Source organism: Choloepus didactylus, chromosome 3, assembly GCF_015220235.1.
Source record: "Choloepus didactylus isolate mChoDid1 chromosome 3, mChoDid1.pri, whole genome shotgun sequence".
Classification (NCBI taxonomy): domain Eukaryota; kingdom Metazoa; phylum Chordata; class Mammalia; order Pilosa; family Megalonychidae; genus Choloepus; species Choloepus didactylus.
The window spans coordinates 130765283-130788622 of NC_051309.1; the positions used below are offsets into that span (position 1 = coordinate 130765283).

The window sequence follows — 23340 nt, forward strand, 5'->3', positions numbered from 1 at the left end:
AGAATATGGCTTTTTCTGGGGGACATAATACACTCAAACCAGCACACCAGCAAATAGTACAATTTGAGAGAATAGTAGGTTGAGTATTATTTTTTTTTAAAGATAAATTTTTACTTCCTCTGACCAGGTATAAAAACATCACAAGATGCAACCAGTGCTTGAATATATACATAGGGGGAGACTTTCAATGACAAGTTAGGGTGGCTCTTACAGGTGATTTGGGAACAAAAGTCCTTTTTGGCAGTTCTAAGTTGTGCTCTGAAAACCCTCTTCTGTAGCTTTCAGTGCCCTCATGCTATCACTATCAGATCCTTCTGTCATGGTCTCCCTCTAAGTTCATCCCTGCTCCAATAATAACATTCTCCCCATTCCAAACTGCAAAAGACAGAGGGTACTAGGCTTTAGGTAATCTTATACAATTAAAGTAGTATCCATTTTGGTGTCTGTGCATGTGTATACTTATATTTAATTTTTTGTGGTAACAATGCAGCATAAATTTTGTCATTTTAACTATTTTTTAAGTGCAAAATTCAGTGGCATTAAGTACATTCACAATGTTTTGCTGCTGTCACCACCATTCATTACCCAAACAGAAACTCTGTACCCATTAAGCAATAACCCCCTTACAGGGACTGAATCATGTTCCCCACAAAAGGTATGTTCTGGTCCCAACCTCTGGTCCCATTTGTAAATAGGAACTTTGAAAATGTTACTAGTTAATGTGTGCCGAAACTGAATGAAAGCGGGTCTTAATCCAATATGGCTTAAGTCCTCATAAGCAAAGGAAATTGGGCATGATGGTGAGAAGCCATGGAGAGCAGCTGGAAGTCAACAGAATCTGGGCAAAAAAGGAGAAGACACAGCCATGTGCATTGCCAGATGACAGAAAAGCCAAGGAAACCCAAAGATTGCCTGCGAGCCAAAAGATACCAACCCCAAGAGGAAGCAAGTCTACTAGCCTCTGAAGCTATGAAACAATAAAATCCAGTTATTAAGCCAACCCATTATGTGGTATTTTGTGAGCAGCCACATTCCGGATTAGGCCTAGTAGACAAGCTGCAGCCTGCCCTTGAGTCCCCCCGCCCATCGAGTGGTGCAAAGATGGCGCCCACATCCTGCTTCCGCTTTGTGATGTATGTGACAACCCTCTGTATTCACCAATCATGCTTGTATGCGTGGCGTTTGCCCATTGGATATACGTAAGGTTTATAAGAAAGTTCCCGGGCAGAGCTCGGGGAGACAGCCCACAAGGAGCCGCGCCTGACGGCCGCATCGAGGTTGTTCTCCCCCGAGGCGTCTTGCCCCGGGCGGAACCTGTAAAGAGGATGATTGCCTAGTTCCATTAAAAGCCTACATGCTTCACTGCTGCGAGTCCAGAGTGATCACGAGTGCGTCGGGTAAGACATTGTCCGCACCCTCTCTCCCCTTATCTCTCTGGTCCCCATCGCCGGCCGACCGAGGACTCGAGGCGAGGCGGAGAAAGCGCCGGACAAGTGGTGGCCCGTACGGGGAACTTCGAACCCGCAACCTCATTTGCGTTCCCCTCGCCCCGACGGAGACGTGCTCCCGGGATCCGTGGTTTGACCTCCGCGACTGATCACCGCGAGAAGGTAAGCACCCCCTTTCCATGCGAGGACTAGGGCCCGTGGGCGTTCAGGTAGCCCCGGGGACTCGGAAGAGCTCTCCGAGTGATTACAAGACAGTGCCGGCTGCAAGCATGGGGCAGTCCGGGAGTTCACCCCTACTAACCCCCTTAAAGACCCTTTTGAAACAGTGGGGTATCTCAGTTAAGAGAAGCTCTCTCCAGCGATTTTTTGATGATGTGGCCACTTTTGCCCCCTGGTTTCCTTGTTCCGGCAGCCTTAATCTGCCCTCGTGGATGAAACTTGGTCATGATATAGACCGAGCGCGCCAAACGGGTGTTTGTTTGGACCCGATTCTAGTCCCAATATGGGAGACTGTTCGTGCAGTACTTGAGTTAGAATCAGCCACTGGCCTAACTACGCCCACTGCCTTGTTGCAGGCGCGACATGCACTCCAAGAGGCTCAGTCTGTTTCGTCTGCGGAGGGCTCCCATAAGGGCAAGCCGCCGGAGTCGGATACTAGTTCTGATAATTCTGACTCAGGATCTGAGAGTGAGGCAGACGAAGGGCCGGAAGCGCCTCCGCTGATTGATCTAGAGGGACCTCCTGTTTCACCCACGCAGCCCTCCGCCCCACCACCAACGGCTGCTGCGCCCCTGAGGATGCACCTGCATCCGGTGGACGGTTTCGGTGGTTCCGTAAAGGGCCCGTATAGAGAGCTCCCTCTAGCGGTCATGCCGAGTAGATACCCTGGCCCTCCCGTGCAATGCCCAGAATCCCCACCCGATTACGCGGATCCTCCGCACCCTTCACCCAATAGGAGGCATTTTTGGAGGTGGAGCCTTTTCACCACATTCAGACCTTTTGGCGTTCTGGGCGGCTACCGACCGCTGCTCAATGAACCCGAACCAGCCTCCGAGATGTTCCCAGTCATTATCAATCAGCAAGCTCGTAATCATGAACCCTATGATTACAAGCTCTTGAAGGAGCTGAGGCAAGCCGTCCATCAGTACGGCCCTAACGCCCCTTACACCCTGAATATGGTTGAAAACCTCTCCGCCCTAAATCATACACCTGCAGATATCCTTCAGCTGGCTCGCTCTTGCTTGCCTCCTGGCAGGTTTATCGATTGGAAGGCGTGGTTTGAGGAGTTAGCTGAGGAACAAGCCGCAAGAAACGCTGTGGCAAGGCACGGCGGGTGGAATGCGGATATGCTTTTAGGGAAAGGTGCTCACGCCCAGAATCAGACAGGATACCCCCAGGAGGTTTATGCCCAAATTTTTCGCTGTTTCATAGGGGCTTGGAAAAAATTGACAGGGGAAGGAGAGGCGCAGGCTTCGCTTAGCGGCATACACCAGGGTCCCACAGAACCTTTTGTAGATTTTGTAGCGAAAATGCAGACTGCGGCTGAGAGGATTTTCTCAGATCCAATGGTTGCAGAAACTGTGGTTAAGCAGATGATTTTTGAGCAATGCAATAAGGAGTGCAAGGTTATCCTGGCACAGAATAAGGGAAAGAGCTTGACAGAGTGGGTTCGGCTTTGCAGGGACGCTGGCAGCCCGTTAACTAATGCGGGGCTGGCTGCTATGTTAGCCAGCTCCTTACAAGTAAACACAAAGGACCCCAGAGCTTTAGAGGTAAAGCCAAAAAGATGCTATGGCTGTGGCCAGCCCGGTCATTTTAAGAGAGACTGCCCCAATAAAGATCAACCGCCTGCCGTTCAGCACCTCCGCGGACCGCGTGCGGCCATTAAGCTGTGCGGCCGCTGCTACAAGGGGCCTCATCGCGCAGAGGACTGTAAGTCAGTCTTCAGCGCGCAGGGAGTACGCCTTTCTGGCCGCCCCGAACAGGATTCAAAAAACGGGCAGAGGGGGTCCACCCTTGCGGTGGGCCCCCAAACACACCAGCGGGCGATGCGGCTCCCATCCAGACCCGCGCATCTCCCGGATCAGCAGGATTGGACCTCCGTGCCACCTCCGGGCTCGTACTAACCCCAGCTATGGGAGTCCAATTGGTGGGGACCTCTTTCAAGGGGCCCTTACCAGCAGGAACGGTGGGGCTCTTAATAGGGAGAGCATCCACAGCCCTAAAAGGGTTAACAGTTATACCAGGTATTGTAGACTCAGATTTCACAGGCCATGTCCAGATTATGGTACAGTCTCTGCAGGGTACTCTGGTCATTGCAGAGGGTGATAAGTTGGCGCAGCTTCTGCTTTTGCCCAGCCTGCATTCAGTCTTTCCAAGCAAGCCAGGACAGAGGGGGAATAAAGGATTTGGATCCTCCGGAGAGGTTTTTGAGGGTCTTCAAATGTCCCTGGAGTCTCGACCCATGCTGACTCTTAAAGTGCAAGGCCGAGCCTTCCTAGGTCTGTTAGATACCGGAGCAGATAGGTCGATTATAAGACAGCAAGATTGGCCCCCCGCTTGGCCAACGAACCAAGCGGAAGACACCATCAGAGGGATCGGCCAAATCTCAGCGCCCATGGTGAGCGCCATTACTCTCCATTGGGAGGATGAGGAAGGGCATCAAGGCAGTTTTCAGCCTTATGTGCTGGCCCTGCCTGTTTCGTTATGGGGAAGAGATATTCTAGCTCAAATGGACGTGACTTTAACCACTGGTTACTCTCCAACTTCTAAACAGTTGCTGAATAGAATGGGATATGTCCCGGGCAGGGGGCTGGGAGCCTCCTTGCAAGGGCGCGTGAAGCCCGTTCAGACTGACCCTGACCCCGGTAGATGAGGCTTGGGTTTTTCCTAGGGGCCACTGAGGGTGCATACCCGCCTACACCCATAAAGTTAACATGGAAAGTTAAGGTCCCAGTCTGGGTACCTCAGTGGCCCTTACCTCAGGAAAAACTTTCAGCGTTGCACGCTGTGGTGTCAGATCAGTTGGAGAAGGGGCACATCGTTCCTTCCACGTCTCCCTGGAACACCCCTATCTTTGTCATTAAGAAAAAATCAGGTGCGTGGAGGCTATTACATGATCTGAGGGCCATCAATAGTTGCATGGAGCCTCTAGGACCTGTCCAGATGGGGTTGCCCCTCCTCTCAACTCTGCCAGAGCGGTGGCCTATTGTAGTCATAGACATTAGAGATTGCTTCTTTTCTATCCCACTTCACCCCGAGGATACCTCAAAATTTGCTTTCACAGTGCCCTCCCTAAATCAGGGGGAGCCCTGCCGTCGTTTTGAATGGACGGTTCTGCCTCAAGGTATGGCTAATAGCCCTACTATGTGTCAGCTGTACGTGGCCGAAAAACTAGTCAGTACCCGTCAGCTTTTTCCCCATGTGAGGATCCTCCATTACATGGATGACATCCTGTTGACCCATGGAAAGGTAGACCTCCTCAAGACCGCATTAGCACATTTAATTCTAACACTCCGAGAGGCCAACTTAGTAGTGGCCCCGGAAAAAATACAAATGACCGAGCTTGTCACCTTTTTAGGAGCAAGACTCACCCCTACCCACATTTCACCCCAGAAGGTTACACTCAGAGTAGATAGGATTCATACCCTAAATGATATGCAGAAGCTTATGGGGGACATAACCTGGATCCGCCCGTATTTGAAATTACCCAATGCAGATTTAATGCCCTTATTCGACTTGCTGAAAGGGGACCCGGATCTAACCTCGCCTAGACACCTCACCCCTGCGGCGAAGCAGTCCTTGTACCGAGTAGAGCGAGCGCTCAGCAATGCTGCATTGAAAAGAGTGAACCCCAACGAACCCTTTGATGTCTGCCTTCTACCGACAGACTCACAGCCCACCGCGGTGCTGTGGCAGCAAGGACCATTACTCTGGATCCACCCCGGAGTTTCCCCTAAAAAGATCTTAGAGCATTATCCCACTGCAGTCGCCGAACTGGCCCTACAAGCCATTAGACAGGCGGTGCAACATTTTGGTCTGCAGCCCAAAAACCTCAGGGTGCCTTACTCTTCTCAGCAACTTGAGGTGCTTACTGGGTGTATAGATCAATGGGCCATTCTCCGATGCACCTTTTCGGGATGTATCAATAATCAGTACCCCAAAGACCCCCTTCTACAGTTTGTCACCCGACACCCGGTGATTTTTCCCAGGGTCACGTCGCCTAGACCAATTAAAGGCGCTCTCACTGTGTACACTGATGGTTCCAGCTCGGGTATAGGAGCATATTGTGTGGAAGGAGATGCTCCCAAAACTGTTCTTTTTCAGCCACTCAAACCTCAGTGGGTCGAACTGCAGGTCGTCTCCACGGTTTTGAAAGAGTTTCCAGACCCCCTGAATATTGTCTCTGATTCCATCTATGTTGTTAATTCTCTGCAAATTTTGGAAGTCGTGGGCATTATAAAGGGTTCCTCCACAGTAAGCACCTTCTTTCTCGAGCTTCAGAAGGCGATTCTCGCGAGACAGCACCCCTTTCATATAGTTCATATTAGGGCTCATACGGGCTTACCTGGCCCCATGGCACGCGGTAACCATTTAGTAGATATGGCTACTCGGCAGCCACATGTCTTTCCTGCACTGACGCCTTGCCAACTAGCCCGAGAATTCCATCACAGGTTCCACATCAACGCGGGTACCCTGGCTAGGCGGTTTAAGATACCACGAGCAATAGCTAGAGACATAGTCCGAGCCTGTGGAAATTGTGTCACTCGAAAAGCTATCCCCTCAATAGGAGTAAACCCTAGGGGTCTCATCCCGGGAGACATTTGGCAGATGGATGTTACTCATTTTGCCGAGTTTGGTAGGGTCAAGTACTTGCATGTGTCAATTGATACCTGTTCTCAGGTGATGTTTGCCTCTGCCGAGACAGGGGAAAAGGTCCATCAGGTTATTGCGCATTGCCTTGCAGCTTGGGCAACGTGGGGCAAGCCAAAAACTTTGAAAACAGACAATGGACCGGCTTACGTCAGCAAGGCTTTCCAAAAATTTTGTGATGTTATGGAAGTTCACCTAAAACATGGCATCCCATACAACCCTCAGGGGCAAGGTATCATCGAGAGAGCGCATAGAACCATTAAAGAATTATTACAAAAGCAAAAGGGGGGAATAGGTCATGGTCTGTCCCCCAGGGCCCAATTGTCTGCCGCCCTATTTACATACAATTATTTAAATGAAAACACATCGACCATGACACCTGCCCTGCAACATACCACCCCAGGTCCTCTACATAGAGGCCTGGTCCGCTGGAAGGATGTTTTAACGGGGCAGTGGAAAGGCCCTGACCCAGTGCTCAGCTGGGCCAGAGGCTCTGTTTGTGTCTTTCCCCAGGAACTAGGACGTCAGCCAGTGTGGGTGCCGGAGAGATTGGTGAGAACCGTGCAGCCGCCTGAGAATACCAAAGAACTGCAGCCGGATAAGTCGTCGAACCCCCAACGTGACCTGTTGGATCCAGCCCTCGACTCGCGTAATGAGCGGTCAGATGATGTCGGTGGCGCCAACCACTCCCCAACAGCCCGGGAAGAGGGCCTGGGATATTGAACCTTTTTCCCTCCTGGTTTGTCCCTCTCTACCGGGGAACTCGCCTTAACCATGGAAAGTGTTAACGAACTTGCCAACGCCACTCGAAAGGCTATACAGGCCCACGGCAAAATGTTGCAACTGAATTCACAGGCCATTCAAAGCCTGCAGCTTGAGATACAGGAACTCGGCCAAGAGATAGACGTGCTCTGGGAAGTGATTGGGCAAGCATGTGATGCCCGATGGCTCTGGTCAAAAATCTGTGTCACTCCTACCAGAGCCAACACAACTGTTAATATTCAAAAGATCTCTGATTGGCTGAAGAATACTTATCTCCCTGAATTTCAGAATCTTACCCTGCAGGTGGAGTCCAGTCTAGATAGAATCGGGGGCATTAAGTTACAGCCCGTGACATTCGATCTGTCTACTTTAAAGGAAAAACTGGGGGAGTTGTGGAGCACAGTCACATCCTGGCTCTCCTGGCCTAATCTGACGAACTGGGTTCTCCTTGCTGTGGGGTTGTTAGTAGGTTTGATCATTGTTAAGAGCTTGCTGGAGCGTCTGTTTCAAAAACAGCAGCAATTGCGCGTTACCGCCATGATGGCCATGTCCTCTGCCTGTAACCCTCCTGATGACTATAGTCCCTCTGCCCAGCACCCATCCCAACCACTCGAAGCGGGGCATTTGGGGGCAAGGTTCGCAGCTAAGTATTTGGCAAAATCCCGGATATAAATAATCGGCACCAGTGATCCTATTTTTGTCTCAGGTAGATCTCTTGGGCAGAGTCCTAGTTGTGGCCAGACGGGACCCCTGCCATTGCACAGAGACACCTAGTGACGCCCTCGACACTGGCTACCGTTCTCCTAACCCTCTTGTCCCCCAGTTGCGAGACTGAGTACTGCAAGGAGAGCCACATGGTTTCCAGCTCATGGGCTCTCCGGTCTCTATATGAAGTGAGCATTCTGGTCGGTGCCAGAGGCCCCGCCGCAGTATGGCCGGGACCTAGTCCAGACTCCCCAAAGCACCAAAACATACGTTGTGGGCCATCTAGGTCCACGGGAGCACATTCATCACTGGAGACACTGGGGCATCAAAATAAAAACAAAAAGGGGGAGATGTGAGCAGCCACATTCCGGATTAGGCCTAGTAGACAAGCTGCAGCCTGCCCTTGAGTTCCCCCCGCCCATCGAGTGGTGCAAAGATGGCGCCCACATCCTGCTTCCGCTTTGTGATGTATGTGACAACCCTCTGTATTCACCAATCATGCTTGTATGCGTGGCGTTTGCCCATTGGATATACGTAAGGTTTATAAGAAAGTTCCCGGGCAGAGCTCGGGGAGACAGCCCACAAGGAGCCGCGCCTGACGGCCGCATCGAGGTTGTTCTCCCCCGAGGCGTCTTGCCCCGGGCGGAACCTGTAAAGAGGATGATTGCCTAGTTCCATTAAAAGCCTACATGCTTCACTGCTGCGAGTCCAGAGTGATCACGAGTGCGTCGGGTAAGACATTGTCCGCACCCTCTCTCCCCTTATCTCTCTGGTCCCCATCGCCGGCCGACCGAGGACTCGAGGCGAGGCGGAGAAAGCGCCGGACAGTATTTGTTTTAGCATCTAGGAAACGAAAACAGTCATTCCTACCTCTAATCTTCTTTCAGTTTCTATGAATTTGTTTATTCTAGACATTGCATATACATGGAAAAATACAATATTTGTCCTTTTGTGTCTCATTTCACTTAGCATAATGCTTTCAAGTTTCATCATGTTGTAGTATGTGTCAGAACTTTATTCCTTTTCATGGCTGAATAGTATTCCATTGTGTGTATGTACTACATCTGTCTATCTACTCATCTGTTGAAGGACACGGGTTGTTTCTACCTTTTGGCTATATAATGCTGCTGTGAACAATGGTGTACTCTTATCTGTTTGAATCCCTGTTTTCAATAGTTTTGAGTATATGGAGTAGAATTGCTGGGTCAAATGGTAATTCTATGTTTAACTTTTTGAGAAACCACAAAACTTTTTCACAGAGGGTGCACCATTTTACATTCCCAACAGCAATGCACAAGGGTTCCTATTTTTCCACATACTCACCAACATTTATTTTCCATTTCTTTAATGATGGCCATCTAATGTGGGTGAGGTGGTGGTGTCTATATTTTGAGGTTGTTCATTTTATAGACTGAGAAAAGGTATTTTGTATGCTACTAGCTGGCATCAGTTCTCTGCCATTTCTCACTGTGCAGGGTAGCTTGGGGGTGCTGGCCTCATCCATAAGCCTCCCCTTCTTTTAAAGCTTTATTTTCTACTGTAGACTTGGATAAGCAGGACCAGCACTAGGCACTCACCGGTCTTCTCACCATTTAGGCTCACATTATGTTCATTTAAACATGTTGTACCAATTTTTTTCACTGATCAGATAATATTGCTATACTGTGTCAGGCAACATTATTTTGCATTAGCCCCCTTACATATAACCAGATTTTGAACTCCTATGAATCATGCCCCTTTTTTTTTTTTTTTTTTTAAATCATCATTTTATTGAGATATATTCACATACCACGCAGTCATACAAAACAAATTGTACTTTCGATTGTTTACAGTACCATTACATAGTTGTACATTCATCACCTAAATCAATCCCTGACACCTTCATTAGCACACACACAAAAATAACAAGAATAATAATTAGAGTGAAAAAGAGCAATTGAAGTAAAAAAGAACACTGGGTACCTTTGTCTGTTTGTTTCCTTCCCCTACTTCTCTACACATCCATCCATAAACTAGACAAAGTGGAGTTTGGTCCTTATGGCTTTCCCAATCCCATTGTCACCCCTCATAAGCTACATTTTTATACAAGTGTCTTCGAGATTCATGGGTTCTGGGTTGTAGTTTAATAGTTTCAGGTATCCACCACCAGCTACCCCAATTCTTTAGAACCTAAAAAAGGTTGTCTAAAGTGTGCGTAAGAGTGCCCACCAGAGTGATCTCTCGACTCGTTTTGGAATCTCTCTGCCACTGAAGCTTATTTCATTTCCTTTCACATCCCCCTTTTGGTCAAGAAGATGTTCTCCATCCTACGATGCCGGGTCTACATTCCTCCCCGGGAGTCATATTCCACGTTGCCAGGGAGATTCACTTCCCTGGGTGTCTGATCCCACGTAGGGGGGAGGGCAGTGATTTCACCTTTCAAGTTGGCTTAGCCAGAGAGAGAGGGCCACATCTGAGCAACAAAGAGGCATTCAGGAGGAGACTCTTAGGCACAAATACAGGGAGGCCTAGCCTCTCCTTTGCAGCAACCGTCTTCCCAAGGGTAAAACTTATGGTAGAGGGCTCAACCCATCAAACCACCAGTCCCCTATGTCTGTGGTCATGTTAGCAGCCATGGAGGTGGGGTAGGCGAATACCCCTGCATTCTCCACAGGCTCCTCAAGGGGGCACTACATCTTTTTTTTTTTTTTTCCCTTGTTTGTCTTCTTTCTTTCTTTTTTTTTTTTTTAACTTTACCTTCTTTTTTAAATCAACTGTATGAAAAAAAAGTTAAAAAGAAAACAAACATACAATAAAAGAACATTTCAAAGAGACCATAACAAGGGAGTAAGAAAAAGACAACTAACCTAAGATAACTGCTTAACTTCCAACATGTTCCTACTTTACCCCAAGAAAGTTACATAATATAGCAACATTTCAGTGAACTTGTTCCTACTACATCCATCAGAAATTAACAGACCATAGTCATTTCTGGGCATCCCCAGAACGTTAAATAGCTTATCTGTTCTTCTTGGATTATTGTTCCCCCTTCCTTAATTGCTCTCTACTGCTAGTTCCCCTACATTCTACATTATAAACCATTTGTTTTACATTTTTCAAAGTTCACATTAGTGGTAGCATATAATATTTCTCTTTTTGTGCCTGGCTTATTTCGCTCAGCATTATGTCTTCAAGGTTCATCCATGTTGTCATATGTTTCACCAGATCGTTCCTTCTTACTGCCGCGTAGTATTCCATCGTGTGTATATACCACATTTTATTTATCCACTCATCTGTTGAAGGACATTTGGGTTGTTTCCATCTCTTGGCAATTGTGAATAATGCTGCTATGAACATTGGCGTGCAGATATCTGTTCGTGTCACTGCTTTCCGATCTTCCGGGTATATACCGAGAAGTGCAATCGCTGGATCGAATGGTAGCTCTATATCTAGTTTTCTAAGGAACCGCCAGACTGACTTCCAGAGTGGCTGAACCATTATACAGTCCCACCAACAATGAATAAGAGTTCCAATTTCTCCACATCCCCTCCAGCATTTGTAGTTTCCTGTTTGTTTAATGGCAGCCATTCTAACCGGTGTTAGATGGTATCTCATTGTGGTCTTAATTTGCATCTCTCTAATAGCTAGTGAAGCTGAACATTTTTTCATGTGTTTCTTGGCCATTTGTATTTCATCTTCAGAGAACTGTCTTTTCATATCTTTTGCCCATTTTATAATTGGGTCGACTGTACTATTGTCATTGAGTTGTAGGATTTCTTTATATATGCAAGATATCAGTCTTTTGTCAGATACATGGTTTCCAAAAATTTTTTCCCATTGAGTTGGCTGCCTCTTTACCTTTTTGAGAAATTCCTTTGAGGTGCAGAAACTTCTAAGCTTGAGGAGTTCCCATTTATCTATTTTCTCTTTTGTTGCTTGTGCTTTGGGTGTAAAGTCTAGGAAGTGGCCTCCTAATACAAGGTCTTGAAGATGTTTTCCTACATTATCTTCTAGGAGTTTTATGGTACTTTCTTTTATATTGAGATCTTTGGTCCATTTTGAGTTAATTTTTGTGTAGGGGGTGAGGTAGGGGTCCTCTTTCATTCTTTTGGATATGGATATCCAACTCTCCCAGCCCCATTTGTTGAAAAGACCATTATGGCTCAGTTCGGTGACTTTGGGTGCCTTATCAAAGATCAGTCGGCCATAGATCTGAGGGTCTATCTCTGAATTCTCAATTCGATTCCATTGATCTATATGTCTATCTTTGTGCCAGTACCATGCTGTTTTGGCAACTGTGACTTTATAATAAGCTTCAAAGTCAGGGAGTGTAAGTCCTCCCACTTCGTTTTTCTTTTTTAGAGTGTCTTTAGCAATTCGAGGCATCTTCCCTTTCCAAATAAATTTGATAACTAGCTTTTCCAAGTGTGCAAAGTAGGTTGTTGGAATTTTGATTGGGATTGCATTGAATCTGTAGATGAGTTTGGGTAGAATTGACATCTTAATGACATTTAGCCTTCCTATCCATGAACATGGAATATTTTTCCATCTTTTAAGGTCCCCTTCTATTTCTTTTAGTAGAGTTATGTAGTTTTCTTTGTATAGGTCTTTTACATCTTTGGTTAAGTTGATTCCTAGGTACTTGATTTTTTTAGTTGCTATTGAAAATGGTATCTTTTTCTTGAGTGTCTCTTCAGTTTGTTCATTTCTAGCATATAGAAACATTACTGACTTATGTGCATTAATCTTGTATCCCGCTACTTTGCTAAATTTGTTTATTAGCTCTAGTAGGTGTATCGTTGATTTCTCAGGGTTTTCTAGATATAAGATCATATCATCTGCAAACAATGACAGTTTTACTTCTTCTTTTCCAATCTGGATGCCTTTTATTTCTTTGTCTTGCCAGATTGCCCTGGCTAGCACTTCCAGCACAATGTTGAATAACAGTGGTGACAGCGGGCATCCTTGTCTTGTTCCTGATCTTAGAGGGAAGGCTTTCAGTCTCTCACCATTGAGTACTATGCTGGCTGTGGGTTTTTCATATATGCTCTTTATCATGTTGAGGAAGTTTCCTTCAATTCCTACCTTTTGAAGTGTTTTTATCAAAAAGGGATGTTGGATTTTGTCAAATGCTTTTTCAGCATCTATTGAGATGATCAATTGATTTTTCCCTTTCGAGTTTTTAATGTGTTGTAATACATTGATTGTTTTTCTTATGTTGAACCATCCTTGCATGCCTGGAATGAACCCCACTTGGTCATGGTGTATGATTTTTTAATGTGTCTTTGGATTCGATTTGCAAGTATTTTGTTGAGGATTTTTGCATCTATATTCATTAGGGAGATTGGCCGGTAGTTTTCCTTTTTTGTAGCATCTTTGCCTGGTTTTGGTATTAGATTGATGTTAGCTTCATAAAATGAGTTAGGTAGTGTTCCATTTTTTTCAATGTTTTGAAAGAGTTTGAGTAAGATTGGTGTCAGTTCTTTCTGGAAAGTTTGGTAGAATTCCCCTGTGAAGCCATCTGGCCCTGGGCATTTATTTGTGGGAAGATTTTTGATGACTGATTGGATCTCTTTGCTTGTGATGGGTTGGTTGAGGTCTTCTATTTCTTCTCTGGTCAGTCTAGGTTGTTCATATGTTTCCAGGAAATTGTCCATTTCTTCTACATTCTCCAGTTTGTTGCCATACAGTTGTTCATAATATCCTCTTATAATTTTTTTAATTTCTTCAGGATCTGCAGTTATGTCACCTTTTTCATTCATTATTTTGTTTATATGGGTCTTCTCTCTTTTTGATTTTGTCAGTCTAGCTAGGGGCTTGTCAATCTTGTTGATCTTCTCAAAGAACCAACTTTTGGTGATATTTATCCTTTCTATTGTTTTTTTGTTCTCTATGTCATTTATTTCTGCTTTAATCCTTGTTATTTCTTTTCTTGTACTTGGTTTAGGATTGGTTTGCTGTTCATTTTCTAGCTTCTTCAGTTGATCCATTAGTTCTTTGATTTTGGCTCTTTCTTCCTTTTTAATATATGCGTTTAGTGCTATAAATTTCCCCCTTAGCACTGCTTTTGCTGCATCCCATAGGTTTTGGTATGTTGTGTTCTCATTTTCATTCGTCTCTATATATTTAGCAATTTCTCTTGCTATTTCTTCTTTAACCCACTGATTGTTTAGGAGTGTGTTGTTTAACCTCCAGGTATTTGTGAATTTTCTAAGTCTCTGATGGTTATTGACTTCTAATTGTATTCCATTGTGGTCAGAGAATGTGCTTTGAATAATTTCAATCTTTTTAAATTTATTGAGGCTTGTTTTATGTCCCAGCATATGATCTATTCTGGAGAAAGTTCCGTGAGCACTAGAAAAGTATGTGTATCCTGGTGATTTGGGATGTAATGTCCTGTATATGTCTGTTAAATCTAATTCATTTATCAGATTGTTTAGGTTTTCAATTTCCTTATTGGTCTTCTGTCTGGTTGATCTATCTATAGGAGAGAGTGATGTGTTGAAGTCTCCCACAATTATTGTGGAAACATCAATTGCTTCCTTTAGTTTTGCCAGTGTTTCTCTCATGTATTTTGTGGCACCTTGATTGGGTGCATAGACATTTACGATTGTTATTTCTTCTTGCTGAATTGCCCCTTTTATTAGTATGTAGTGGCCTTCTTTGCCTCTCAAAACATCCCTGCATTTGAAGTCTATTTTATCTGAGATTAATATTGCTACACCTGCTTTCTTTTGGCTGTAGCTTGCATGAAATATTTTTTTCCATCCTTTCACTTTCAGTTTCTTTGTGTCCCTGTGTCTAAGATGAGTCTCTTGTATGCAACATATTGATGGTTCATTTTTTTTGATCCATTCTGCGAATCTATATCTTTTAATTGGGGAGTTTAATCCATTTACATTCAACGTTAAAACCGTGAAGGCATTTCTTGAATCGGCCATCTTATCCTTTGGTTTATGTTTGCCATATTTTTCCCTCTCTCTATTAATATCCTTTATTGTACCCAAACCGAATCTCTTTAGTACTGAACCTTTCTCCAAGTCTCTCTGTCCTGTCTTTGTTTCTCTGTCTGTAGGGCTCCCTTTAGTATCTCCAGTAGGGCAGGTCTCTTGTTAGCAAATTCTCTCAGCATTTGTTTGTCTGTGAAAAATTTAAGCTCTCCCTCAAATTTGAAGGAGAGCTTTGCTGGATAAAGTATTCTTGGCTGGAAAATCCTCTCACTCAGAAATTTAAATATATCGTGCCACTGCCTTCTCGCCTCCATGGTGGCTGCTGAGTAGTCACTACTTAGTCTTATGCTGTTTCCTTTGTATGTGGTGAATTGCTTTTCTCTTGCTGCTTTCAGAACTTGCTCCTTCTCTTCTATGTTTGACAGTGTGATCAGTATATGTCTCGGAGTGGGTTTTTTTGGATTTATTCTATTTGGAGTTCGCTGAGCATTTATGATTTGTGTATTTATGTTGTTTAGAAGATTTGGGAAGTTTTCCCCAACAATTTCTTTGAATACTCTTCCTAGACCTTTACCCTTTTCTTCCCCTTCTGGGACACCAATGAGTCTTATATTTGGACGTTTCATATTATCTATCATATCCCTGAGGTCCATTTCGAGTTTTTCAATTTTTTTCCCCATTCTTTCTTTTATGCTTTCATTTTCCATTCTGTCATCTTCCAGGTCACTGATACGTTGTTCAACTTCCTCTAGTCTTGTACTATGAGTGTCCAGAATCTTTTTAATTTGGTCAACAGTTTCTTTAATTTCCATAAGATCATCCATTTTTTTATTTAGTCTTGCAATGTCTTCTTTATGCTCTTCTAGGGTCTTCTTGATTTCCTTCATATCCCGTACTATGGTCTCATTGTTCATCTTTAGTTCTTTGAGTAGCTGCTCTAGGTGCTGTGTGTCTTCTGGTCTTTTGATTTGGGTGCTTGGGCTTGGGTTATCCATATCGTCTGGTTTTTTCATATGCTTTATAATTTTCTGTTGTTTTTGGCCTCGTGGCATTTGCTGAACTTGATAGGGTTCTTTTAGGGTTTGTAGACCTATTGAAGTCCTTATCTCTAATTTATCAGATTTACAGCTTCGTGGAGTACACTTTCTCTAACTAACCAGCAGGTGGCGTCCACGAGCCACCTGTTCTCCACAAGCCAGTTCTCCCCTGCTTAGCCTTTTTGGTGAGTGGGGGAGTGAGTCTTGTGGGGCCCAATTGGTGTACCAAGCTTGCGTGTGTAGTTGGTGTTGCCTGCCCTGTATGTGGGGCGTGTTTCTGGGCAGTCGGGGAGGGGGGGTGGCCCTAACAATCAAATCTCCCTGATCATCCTAGAGTTTTAAAGCTGCTGCAATAGTCTAGTCCTTCAGTTCAGTCCTGCCACAGTTTGTCTCTGCCACTGACCCACAAGTCTTTGGTATTGGCGTATGGCTCCTGAGACTTGCAAGTGGGCCCCTCTTCCAGGCTGTGCACCCCGGGTCCTCTGTTGAGGGATGACTGTGCTATGTCACAGGTGAGTGCCGTCCCCCCAGGGCAGTTCTGGGCTGCTGGGCTGTGTAGGGAGGCTCCCAGTCTGCTGAAATGATGGCTGAATGGGGCTTTGTTAATTCACACTGCTCCACCTTCCCAGCTCTGGGACATTCAGCTGAGGTTGCAGGGAAGGCTAATGACCACGCCCAGTTTTGTGGTGTGTGCCTGTTATTTGAAGCACTTCCGTCACACTGGGTTGTCTGGGGCAGCTCTGGGCTATGGGGCTGGTGATGGGCAGGAGTGTTTCCTGTCCACCAGGATGGTGGCTGTGAGCAGACACCCCCCTTTTCTTGGGAAGTTGTGATGTTTAGTGAATTTTCTCAGCCACTGGATTATTGCCTTTTGTCTCAGAGCTCTCTTAGTTCTGCTCTTGACTTGACGTGCCCAAATTGCAATTCTTTGAAGCTTTCTGTATTGGGCTTCTTAGAGTAATTGTTTTAGAAAAAGAAAAAAGGATTTAAAAAAAAAAAAAAAAAAAAAAAACGGCCCTCCTCAGAGATCTAATGGGTTATTGAAATGCTAATAGAGAAAGCAACCAGGGCCATTAAGGAAAGGTCCACAGGGCAGAGAGATCAGCTTTGCTTCGGGATTTGCATATGCGCCTCAAGGCCTGAGCTCCGCCCTTCCCCTTTCTGTGTTCACCAGAACTCCAAAAATCCTCTGCTTTTATTTTGGAGTTTTTCGAGTTGTTTTTTTTCTATGCCTGTCTCCTCTCTGGTGGGCTGGCTGCTCTCAGAGTCTCTGGTGTCTGGTCTCAGTCTATCTATGGTTGGAGTTTGAATCAGTAGAATGAGTTTCCGATAAGAGCAGCCACTGCAGATCTCCCTTCTCCTTCCCGGAGCTGACAGCCCCTCCTCCCCCAGGACTGAGCCTGGCAGGGAGGGGCGCGGGTCCCCTGGCCGCAAAAACTTACAGATTTCGCTGATCTCAGCAGTTCCACGTTTTCATGAGTGTTGTATGAAGTATGCCCAAAGACAGATTGCTCTGTGGTGTCCAGTCCACGCAGTTCCTGGCTTTTTACCTACTTTCCTGGAGGAGTAACTAAAACTTACAGCTCACCAGTCTGCCATCTTGCCCCGCCCACATTGTTTTTTTAGACATAATGCTATTATACACTTAGACTACAGTATGGTGTAAACATAACTTTTATATGTTCTGAGAACCCAAAAAAATTCGTATGACTTATTTTACTGTGATATCCTCTTTATTGTAGTGGTCTGGAACTGAACTTGCAATATCGCTGAGGTGTGCCTGTATTTCATTTTGTTACAAAGTTTGAAAAAGTGAATCAAATTTTGACCATTTATCCATGTAACTATTATTTATCCTTGGCTTTAATCTGAACATTACTAGATTTCATGAGCACCTTTTGGTTTTCCAATGCTACTTTACAATATTTAAAACATTCTATGGTCAACTAAGCTTAAGAAATACTATATTTAAGTGGCATTTTTATAGAAGTTTTTTTCTAAAAACTACCAGTCGGAAGGAAAGAACATGATATTTTGATTAATGAACTTATGGGTAAGACTGATTAATGAATTACCCATTAGTCAACTGACTTCCACTGTTAATACAAAGGTAAATAAGATGTCACAGATCAACCCTAGAACAGCTCATGAAACTCCTGGGATCGAAAATAACTGATGTAAAGGCCATTGTAAACCCCGATCCAGGGTGCCAAGGGTGAAGTGGCAACATGAGGAGTCCACGGGCTAAGAGGTTTCACCCCTGGGACTTACGCAAATCAAGGACACTGGGCCTCTTTCATGGAGTACTACAAGAATAAAATCATTATTAACTGAAAAACAAAAAATAGATTGTCAAAACGTTCAAGATGATGAGCAGATTAAATAAAATGCATCCAAGTGAAGAATTCTCAGGCTGGAAAGACTTAGGACCACAGAGACAAATGAAGGCTTTCCCAGCAAAGCTGGGATGGTCCTATCATCCTTGGGACTATAGTGCCACTGAAGGGTGGAAACCCAGCTGTCACTTAAGACAGGAAGGGAGTACTGCAGATTTGGCAGCAATCCTTCAGCTGTGTCCTTAATATCCTCTTGGAGTTTGCTATGTTGTGACATTACTACAGAGCTCAAAGAGGTCATGGAGATTTACCATGAATATCAGTAAATGTTTCAAAACAGTAGCAAGAAAGGAATAAATTGCTTACATAAACCACATTTCTTCTCAGTAGAATGGATTCAAAAGAAAAAAAAGTCTCAGGAGTTTACCTATCTGATCTATCACATCTCTTCCCAAATGCCACCTTAGTACTCCTCACCAGAACCATTATTCATTCACCCAACTTCAAGACTTGGGTCCTCTTCAACGCCTCTTTTCCCCTCTCTTCCATTTCTTATTAACTGCCAAGTTCTGCAAATTTTCTCTTTTCATCTGAAATCCATTCCTTCCTTTTTATCTTTAAGTTCAGTAGCCTGGTTCAGGTCCTCACTTCCTCATGCCAAGACCATTAAAGCAATTTTCTATTCTCACAGCTTCCAGTATTGCTCCCTCGAATTCATTTTATGATCAGTGTAACATTAGCCTTTCTAAAGTACAGTTTGAATCATACTGGTTCCATTTCAAACCATCCTCAACTGTTCCTCATGGCTTTGAACCAAATAAGTATACCTCTGCCTGACATTCAAGACCCCACTTAATCTCCCAGACTTGGTCCCATAGCTCTTCAATGTATACCCTGAGCACTACCCATACATCTCCAAACCACAGCCACACACTCCAATTTCCCTGATCTTCTTCAAACTTCTCTTTATATTGGAACCTCTGTGTGCACACATCTCAAGCTAATTAAATCTTACTATTTTCCAGGGTCCCTATCAGACACTGCCTCCTTAAAGAAACCTTTCCCCATTTCCCCAACTAGATGTCATCTCCTGCTTCCCTGAATTCACTACATTTTCTATGGCACCTATTATAATCTGCTTTCTACTGTATTTATTTAATTTATCTACTATAATTTTCATTCAACCAATGTTTATTAAGACCTGACTATACGCCAGATACTGTATTAGTCACCAGGAATACAGGGATGACTAAAACAGCCATGACCCCTCGAATGACATAAAAGCGAGGTGGGATTTCCACTGAACCTTTACAGTGTACCAAAGAGTACGCCACCTGTTCAATCACGGTGCTAAAAAATATCTCATAAACATACCAAGTGTCATTCAACTAAGATGCTTTGTTTCAAACCATAAGTTTATTAATAAAAGGATCAATTTAAACTGAAAATTTGAAGAAGTGTATAATATAACCTTTTAAAAAATTGTTTTACTTAGATAAGTTATAGGTTTGCAGAAAAATAATGTAAAAAATATAACAGTGTTCCCACATACGTACCCCCCCCAACATTACTAGCACTTTGCATTAGTGTGGTACCTTTATTATAACTGATGAAGCAATATTATAATTGTAGTATTAACTATAGTCCATAGTTTACATTAGAGTGTATTTTTTCTCCATTTAACACCCTATTGTTAACACCTTGCATTGTTGTGGTACATTTGTTATAATTCATGAAAGAACATTTTTATAATTGTACTACTGACTACAGTACATTGTTTACAATAGGGTTCACTATGATATACAGTCCTAATGTTTTATACTATAGTTTTTAAGTCCATAATTAAAGACCTGTGGATAACTAGTTGTAGCAAAAGTAGAAGAAATATCACGTCTTGCCACTGACATATTTTAGGGCACTATTTCCCATTTTATAAAAACAGTCATAACTTTATTTTTTAAAAAGACGAATTGAAAAAAGAGAAGGAAATAAAATCAGACTTTGATATCAATGGGAGTTGAATGAATGAAATGATTCAATGAATTGAATGAATGAAAAAAGACTATGGTTTGGTGGTTTTCTCCATAGTCTTTGAACCTATCACTGTAAAATCTCAACAAAATCCTCAGAAGTTCACATGGCAGTAAAGTAGATAGGTGTATTATAGTAATGAAGTAAGAAGCTGAGAGAACCCAACTATGAGATGAGCTCTCGTAACTTATCATGGAGGAAACAAGACAAGATTTCTCTCAGGCACATATTCTTGATTCAACCACCAGTGACAAAACCCTTACATTTAAAAGATGAGAAAAGCTCTTCCAAACATTCTAGTTTTAAGTTAAGTATGCAAATAGTTACACCTCATTTATCCTACTTCTTTTCAGTTTCAAATGTCCCCACCATTCAAAATAGTTATCCAGTGCCTCTCCCCCTCCCCACCTCTGCCCTGGTGGTTCCCCGTTTACCTCATACGCATCTTTGATGTTCAAGGGCTCCCCGAGCGCTGCCACGTGTCCCACAATGCCTTTGTTCCACTCTAAGCGGATACAGTTATTTGAAGCTTCTTCCAGTGTTGAACCTTCTGCAACATCAAAGAGGCGGCTGATAAGAAACTTGTCATTGGAGCTGTCCTCACAGACAAGGAACAGGGAATAGCGGTCAGCAGAGATGAGTCCATGGATATGCAAGAAAATTTTGTGACATAAGGCTGTGACATCCAAATGACTAGAAATATCTTTCACTAATTCCAAGAGTCTTGAGCACTGATCCCCTTCATCATTCTCAAACCTTCGAGGGGTTAGAGGCATCTGTTCCTTCTTTTCTGAGTCAGACAGGAAGCTCACAGTTCCCTCAGAATCCTTGACAACAATGGGTCTAAGGGGTCGGTCAAATTCGGAAGCAGAGATTTTCCTGGTTGGTGTTCCAGGGACACTGCTATCAGCCCGAGGACTCTGCTGCGAGAGGCAAGAACAAGATTCAGTGTGGCCTCTGATGCCTTCCTTGCAGACAGGGATGGTGTGAACTCTCTCAGCAAACCATGCATTGACCATTTCTCTGCAGAACAGAAGATTCAGACACATTAAGAAGAGGAAGGATACTGCCTCTGAAAACTGCTAACAATCCCTTATGGTAAACCAATAAAATAACAAATCGATTTGATAAAAACAAGACGGTTTACTTAAGACAATTTTATTCTGAAAAACTGCAGAAGATATTTGCTCCAACGAACATTTTAATAATGTCTGATTTCCAAACATATTGATAGACTACCTGATTTACAACACAACAAACATTAATCCTGCCTCTCTCAAAATCAGTTTGTATCTAACTAAAAGACAATAATTTGACATTAGTCTTAGGAATCCATAAATATGGAAGTCAATTTGCAGCTTAAAACACATAACTTCCTTGGAAGTTGTAAATTTTTAAATTAACAAATATTTATCTAAATTTAGCTGGCTAATATATTTAATTTTAGATAGGTATATCTGTATTGCTACACATAGATAAAAAAAGACTTAGAAGGGAAAATGGAAAACATAAACAATTTGATCTAGTGGGCAGGAAGATTTAGACTTCTGTAAATGTTAATACTAATAATGTTTGTTCAACAAATATTAACAGTAAAAATGATCCTTTTCTTCTGGATTATCTACTCCTCATATAAAGGAGGAAAATCTGAAAGTAGGGAGTACCTAATTTAAAAAATTCATTCTGAGAAAAGTGAGATGATTTATGTTTTTAATGTGCCCTGCTCTGAAAGAAACCTATTTCAGGTAAAGCCTAAGCTGTAGGTGACTTTTTTTTTAAACAGATCATACACAACCAAATGCATGCTTTTCAATTCAAATAATTCCCCTTGGAAAGCTGCAATCTTATACCAATTGATGGAGACATTCAGTGCTTTAAATATTTTTTAAATGTCTTCTTTTGAAACTAACTTCTGAGATAATTAATAACCCAAATAAGAATATTAGTTGCATCTAAAAGTTAGATATCCTTTTTCACTAATCCCTCTCCTAAAGTAAACAAATAAATAAAAATGAAATAACAAACAAAAATAGCCAACTTAATTATACATCTCATGCAAAAGACTTGACTTTTTCCAAAACTCAAATTTACCCTCAGAGAACAGAAACTGGCTTTTTATTATAAGACCAGTGCAATCTCTAATTTATAATGACATGGTTGATTTTTTACCAAACAAGCTGAGATTAAAAATTTTGACAATGCACTGTTTTGGAGAGAGTATTGGGATACAGACATTAAATATTTTATTTTCTAGGATGTTCCCCTAATTATTTTATTTTGAACAACAATGTGTTGTTTGTTAAATATATATTTGCTTGAAATTATATCTATCTAGAATGCAATGGCTTAAAAAAGAAAATAAAAGATAACACAAATGTTGTCAGGTTAACTTATAATTCCAAGTGTCAGATACAGTTATAAAGTCCATTTAAAGATCTCTTTAAAAAGCAATATAGGAGATAAGTTATACTGTACAGATCATAAGTATACAATTGTAGCACAGATTTAAAAATATATGATTGTCTTTATGTTTTATAAATGCATGCTCTGGATCAGGATAAAATTTCCAGTGACAACAATATACATTAATAGATGCTGTATTTCAAAAACTTAAATGGGGGTGACATACACTGGAAAACGCTTACATAACCCCCAAAACTGCACTAGTGGTGCCAAAGACACAGATGTCAAAACTGCATGTGAAGCTGTCAAAAATGTATGTGAAACTTTCAAATAAAATCATTTTATAAAAAGTAAGACAGGAAAAAAGCAATCTGTTTAAAGTAATATATTTTATGTAATTTTAAGTATGTGCATGTAACTAAATTATTAAACTAATATAAGTGGACATCTTAACTATCTCATATACAAACCTAAAATTCAGTCCCTACTTATTTCTTATCTTCTCACTGGGAAACAGAGACCTCCTTGCCTTTTTATTTTTCAATCAAGCTGTTTTAATTTGACATCTCCATGTTGATGTCAAAATAGACATATTAAGAGGGTAAAAAAAGAATTCTCAGTGCTTCACCCATCATCCTGCCCCAATCTCACTCCCTGCCAGTTTTCCTTAATCCGAATGAACAGTACCATCATCTCCACAGTTACCCAAACCAAACACCTAGGAATTACTCTAAATTTTTGTTTCCTTCAGTTCTCACATCCAGTCCAGCAGCCAAGTCCTGTCAAGTCAATTTCCAAAACCTTGTATCCCGATCTG

The 23340-nt window shown here is 42.9% G+C and overlaps 1 protein-coding gene across 4 annotated transcripts in view; it reads right to left on the reverse strand.

Moving 5' to 3' along the window:
- The window catches only part of PDE5A (phosphodiesterase 5A), a 160244-nt gene that overhangs the window by 116039 nt on the left and 20865 nt on the right, over nt 1-23340 (reverse strand). For all 4 annotated transcript variants that reach the window (XM_037830561.1, XM_037830564.1, XM_037830562.1 and 1 more), the window contains exon 2: nt 20555-21143. In XM_037830561.1, coding sequence (XP_037686489.1) covers nt 20555-21143 — 589 coding nt within the window. The remainder of the gene's footprint in view (nt 1-20554; nt 21144-23340) is intronic.